Source organism: Sinocyclocheilus anshuiensis, unplaced genomic scaffold (assembly GCF_001515605.1).
Source record: "Sinocyclocheilus anshuiensis isolate Anshui unplaced genomic scaffold, SAMN03320099.WGS_v1.1 scaffold419, whole genome shotgun sequence".
Classification (NCBI taxonomy): Eukaryota; Metazoa; Chordata; class Actinopteri; order Cypriniformes; family Cyprinidae; genus Sinocyclocheilus; species Sinocyclocheilus anshuiensis.
The window spans coordinates 481,890-485,872 of record NW_015548228.1 but is presented as its reverse complement, the minus strand read 5'-3'; the positions used below and the strand labels follow the sequence as shown (position 1 = coordinate 485,872).

General features: G+C 38.4%; 1 protein-coding gene across 3 annotated transcripts in view; it reads right to left on the bottom strand.

The window, feature by feature from the left end:
• Window positions 1-1,317: 1,317 nt before the first annotated feature.
• Window positions 1,318-3,983, bottom strand: part of LOC107654493 (actin-related protein 2/3 complex subunit 1A) — a 4,780-nt gene continuing 2,114 nt past the window's right edge. For all 3 annotated transcript variants that reach the window (XM_016441575.1, XM_016441578.1, XM_016441576.1), the window contains exons 4-10: window positions 3,590-3,812; window positions 3,354-3,461; window positions 3,066-3,272; window positions 2,771-2,846; window positions 2,050-2,243; window positions 1,856-1,946; window positions 1,318-1,733 (exon numbers count right to left, since the gene is read on the bottom strand). In XM_016441575.1, the coding sequence (XP_016297061.1) occupies window positions 1,728-1,733; window positions 1,856-1,946; window positions 2,050-2,243; window positions 2,771-2,846; window positions 3,066-3,272; window positions 3,354-3,461; window positions 3,590-3,812 (905 nt within the window). In that variant the 3' untranslated portion in view covers window positions 1,318-1,727. The remainder of the gene's footprint in view (window positions 1,734-1,855; window positions 1,947-2,049; window positions 2,244-2,770; window positions 2,847-3,065; window positions 3,273-3,353; window positions 3,462-3,589; window positions 3,813-3,983) is intronic.

Genomic DNA, 3,983 nt, shown 5'->3' with positions numbered 1-3,983 from the left:
TCCATTCTCTCTCTCGCATTGATTACTCTGATCCAAACCGTTTGGCGGAGGCGCGGAGAGCATTGCCAGTCACGAATAACCGATTCATGATTTATTAGAGATTTAATTATCCAATGGCGAATTGGAATGAAATAATCGCTTTAGTACATTCGGCAGGCAATTATACAATACAAATATTAAAATAGCGGGCTAAATCGGCTGCCAGGCCACCGGGAATTGTCCCGGTTCTCCCGATGGCCTGATTTCCACAGACACGCAGAATGTGCAGGATTCATATATTGTCTTTTTGCAGCTTAATATTCACAGACACTAGTCCATATCGTGTTTTGATTCAAGTGTACTGACCTACTTTTGATTTATTCGTCCAAAATGTGGCATATTCCGACCGCGTTAGGCTAGGAATTCTGTTTTTATGACTGGATTCTACAAACCAGTCTGTGTTTTACGCATTGCGGAAATTATAGGGCCGTATGTCTCAGAGTAGTCAGTGCAATTTGGAAAATAAATAAATAAAATCTGTACGTGGATGTGTGTAAATATTCAAACGTAATCCCGTTTGTAATTGTTAACATTTTCATAAGTAACTGTAATTTAATTACACATTTTTTCTTAGTAACTGTAACTGATTACAGTTACATTTATTTTGTCATTAAATTACATAACGCTGTTACATGTAACTAGTTACTCCCCAACACTGTTGCCCGCCCACTTGTTGGTCTTTTCGCGTTTGTCTGAATGAAAATGCAGATTCATTCTTTGCCACTAGATGCAGCTTTTGGAGTGGTAAAAATATCTGTTTCCCCGGTAACGCTGTACACAAAGCAGCACTGCGCTCACAAACGCTGCTTTATCAGGCATTACAGGCAAGCTGAAATGGAAATGAAATCGACCAATCACCGCAGAGTAGCGTCACACAAAGGAGGGGTTTGGAAAAATGAATCATTGAGCGAATTGTTTGGGAGTCGTTGTGCAAGTAAGATAAAAATAAATGCATATTATAAGACAATGAAAGTGTTTTTTGGCCTTGCATGCATGTCAACCTGTTGTTGGGGACTCCCAAAACCAAAATATGAACCTTTCATAACCCATAATAGGGGCACTTTAAAATTAAAATAAAAAAATTGCGAAATTGTAATACAGTCAAGTAATTTCTTAACATATTATTCATATTTCCGCTGGTAAACTTTCTTCTCACCACATCGGTTTAATGCTCTGGCTCACTCATAGTTATTTGCATCTAACAATCTTCTGCAGTGTTGCAGCAAGAGAAAAAAGAAACGAAATCGCACAATGTTTTTAATAATGATTTGTTTATTAATTTGTTGCTTTGTTTTATCAAATCTAGAAAGAAAAAAAACATAAAAATGCACAGATTTTTATTACATTAGCAGCACATTTGGAGTGGAAAATTTGCATTTATGATAGTCATTGCATACAAGGTTAATTCTCTTTTTGGTGCTAAATAATCATTTGCTTTTTCGGAATCAACTACTTTAAAACATTCCCTGTTAGGATGAATTAATACTGCATGACAAAAACTATTGCATACCACACGTTTGGGATCGGCCATCCCACCACAGTACATCATAATAAAATCAACAGGCTTTAATCACTTTAAAGTGTAACTTTTGTAGTGAAGGCTAAAAAGTGTCCGAGAAAACAAACAAACTTAAAAAGATGGTCCCCGATTATTATTGTTTTCTGCTCTTTCCAGATCCCATGATGTTTCAGTGCTACAGATAAAATTAAAGACGAAAACATTTAATACTTTTATAATAAGTCATTATAGGTGACTGCTTAGACAATATATTGTTAAACAGCACTATCAAAATATTGTTTCATGACAATAGAATACCTTAAAATCCCAGACAACCATGGCACCATCTAAGCCCACACTGCTGAATTTCTCCACCTTGGCTTTCGGCCCTTCCAGAATACATAGCTGACTACAGTAGAAACAAAGTTTTAGCAAACTGCAATGTAATTTCTCTTAAATGTGAGCAAAATGCAAAAGGTGCTAAAATAGGAAGACTTCAAGCTTTATATTACGTGATGCTGTTCTGGTGCAGACTGCCCAACCCGGTTTCTTCCTCCTCAGTAATCGCTTTTTTGTCCAGATTACGGAAATGCTGCATGGCAGACATGTTGCCCTTGGAGCTCTGCTTGGAAATGTCCACTTTCTTCACAAACTCGAAACATCCAGGACCCTTGTATGAGAACTGATAAGGGCAACAGTCGTGGCCCTAAAATCCCCACCACAGACATATACACAAAAAGGTATTAATATTAAAGAGAGGTAAGAAGGCACTATGGTACGTCCGAATCCAATGATCATGTCACATCCTGTCAACTGAGATACCTTCATGTATTACATGTGTGCTTGATTCCATGACAGTTGAGGTAAAATGTAAATATGCCATCTGAAAGTTGTGGTTTGTGGTCAGTTTGTGTGTAAATATAAGTTTTTGACCAATTTTTTCCACTTTTTACGCCATTTCTTGCGAGAAATTAGTCATGTTCACTCAATTATCACAAAAGCTCTCTCTATTTTTATGGTAGATTATTAAACTGTAATGCTGCTAATAGGGCAGCAAGGCAACAAGTGTATATATTTTGCATTTGTTTGAGCTCACTGAAAACATTTTAAAGTGTATCTCACTACAATGCTTCATCTTAACCCATTTTACTTTTTTTTTTTAGGCAGATAAACCATGGAGTCCAAGAATTTTATACCTCAGTAAGAAACAGTAAGTGATGGAAAATTCCTTACCGCAGCTACAACCTCAGTCTCACTGACATACAGCACGCTCAGCAATGGAAGATGTCCTGTTGTCAGCTGAGTAACCCTGCAATGCACAAAAATTCATATGTAGGCAGTCTAAAAGTGCCTGGTAAATGTCATACTGTGCATGTTATTAATTTCAGGCAGCAAACTCTAGTGGTTTTTATGGATGCATGGAAATCAAGGATAATTAGTCTTAAATTATTGTAGTTTGATTTACTTTCTGTATATAAAGAAATTGAGCTCTACAAGGCTAATTGTTATTTGTAAATGTTGGTATTACTCTTTTCCCTGTGTGGCATCTGCTACACTGATGGCGCTGTTGTGGCTAACCCAGGCCAGAGCATCCCCAGACGGAGAGAAACAGACACTGTGCACCCAGCCACCGCACTCTTTATACTCCAAAAGCACCTCTCCAAAGGGCATTTTGGATCCCCAGGGTGTTGGTCCAGGCTTGTCCTCGATGTCCTTGATATATGCAGAAAAAATTCTACACCAATAAAAAGACCTATGTTACCAACAAAATGGTTTGCAAAGCAGCACAGTGCGAAAGTAGTCTGAATATTCAAACCTGCAGTTCAGGTCAGCTGAGCCAGCTGCCAGCAGTATGTTGTTGGGATGCCAGTCTAGACTTAGAACGGTGGAGTTAATGGGTTTCTTGATATGCTTACTCAGCCACCTATAGAGTCAATCAGAGATTGCACAAGAGATGTGGCTATGGATGAGAAAAACATAGTAACATCTCTCTCAGTCAGTGAAGGAAAAAAAAAAAAAAAGGTTGAAAGGTCTTATAAAAGCAAGTCTCACCAGTCATTCTCTTTTTCAAAGTAGCACACTGAAATAAGTTTAGCCCCACTTCCAAGAGCAAACTTGTTCTCAAGAGGTGACCACTTGACACACGTGGCAGCTCGATTAATGCGAACCAGCACCAACGTCGGCTTCCAAACCCCATCCTTAAGGGTCCATACATAGGCATTCCTATCTGAGGCACATGTCACTATACGGTTGGACTCTGGGGCCCAATCAATCCCTAAAAATGAAATCAGTTGTTTTTTATTATTATCGGAAACTATATGTGCACTCTAAAAAATGCTGGGTTAAATACAACCCAGTGCTGGGTAAAATAGGGACAAACCTAGCAATTGGGTTGTTTTGACCCAGCGGTTGGGTTAAATGTTTAACCCAACCTTCTGGGTAGTAA